Here is a 1249-nt window from a genome sequence, read left to right on the forward strand (position 1 = left end):
ATCAGACATTGTTTCCAAAGTTTACCAAAATTAGTAAAATGTTTATTATTCTTTACATTTCAATAAAATTAAATTTGAAAATATTTTTAATGTTAATACAGAAAATTTAGTAACTTACGAGGTGATGGTTTTTTATATGGAAAACATTTATGCATAAGTAAAGATAAATTTGAAAGTAATATTTCTTTTTGTGCATGGACTTCTTCTGGATTCATTGTTGATGGTATACTATCATTTTCTTTTTCCCATGGTAATTTACCACATAACCACTGCAATATATTGTATCCTAATGTTTCTAAATCTCCTCTTCTTGAGTGTGCTGTAATAATGTTAATTTGTAGCGAAAAAGAATGAAACATAATGTTTTAAGATATATATATTACATTTATAAAACTTACTTCCATGATGGGCGTCTCTTGATGTAAATTCTAATGTTCCTTCATGTGCTCTTCTTTCATCATGAACAAAAGGTTTATGTACACCTGCTCCTGTGCGGAAGCGGTAAGCTAACCCATAATCGACTAAATAAGCTTGAGATTTTTTTGTTGCAATACCTTCTTCACTTAAAGATAATAAAATGTTTGATCCTTTAACATCTGCATGAGCATATCCACGACTATGAATATACTCAAGTGCATCCAACTATATAAATGTAGAAAAATTATGAAATTACAAAGATCATAAAATTATATTGTTCTAGTTTAAGTTTTAATTTCACAATATTTATAATTACATACCATTTGAACAGCTAGCCTGTTAACAAGTTTCATTGGTAATTTTCTCCCATTTGATATAAATAATTTTCCAATGTCAATACCATATCTTGGAATCACTAAAAATCTGTATCTTTGACCATGATATATGTGAGAACCTGATCCCTCATATGTTGGAATACCTATTCGCCTCTTTCCTTGTGATTTGCACCAATTATCAACTACAATTCATAATAATACATACACAGTTTGTAAATGACATATATAGTGTACAAACAAATTACTTACTCATATGTTTGCGAGCTGCTCTTATATAAAAATTCATTTCAACAAACAATGGACCATTGTTATGTGGTTCAATTTTTATCACATATTTTGCATCTTCTCTAACTGGAGCCACAATGTCATTTGATGCTGCAGTATAAAATGTTAAAATTCAATATTTTATAATATTGTATATCTTATTATATCTAATACAAATATCTTTAGGTATATAAATGCTTTTTTAGCACAAATGAAGGTATATTGGGGATAAT

At 28.0% G+C, this 1249-nt stretch overlaps 1 protein-coding gene across 1 annotated transcript in view; it reads right to left on the minus strand.

The window, feature by feature from the left end:
• Positions 1 to 1249, minus strand: part of LOC108576244 (serine/threonine-protein kinase VRK1-like) — a 4086-nt gene that overhangs the window by 978 nt on the left and 1859 nt on the right. Inside the window, 4 exon segments of the mRNA XM_017939206.1 lie at positions 119 to 319; positions 399 to 642; positions 738 to 934; positions 1002 to 1127. Of these exon segments, the coding sequence (XP_017794695.1) occupies positions 119 to 319; positions 399 to 642; positions 738 to 934; positions 1002 to 1127 (768 nt within the window).

This window comes from Habropoda laboriosa, unplaced genomic scaffold (assembly GCF_001263275.1).
Source record: "Habropoda laboriosa isolate 0110345459 unplaced genomic scaffold, ASM126327v1 scaffold36, whole genome shotgun sequence".
Taxonomy (NCBI): Eukaryota; Metazoa; Arthropoda; class Insecta; order Hymenoptera; family Apidae; genus Habropoda; species Habropoda laboriosa.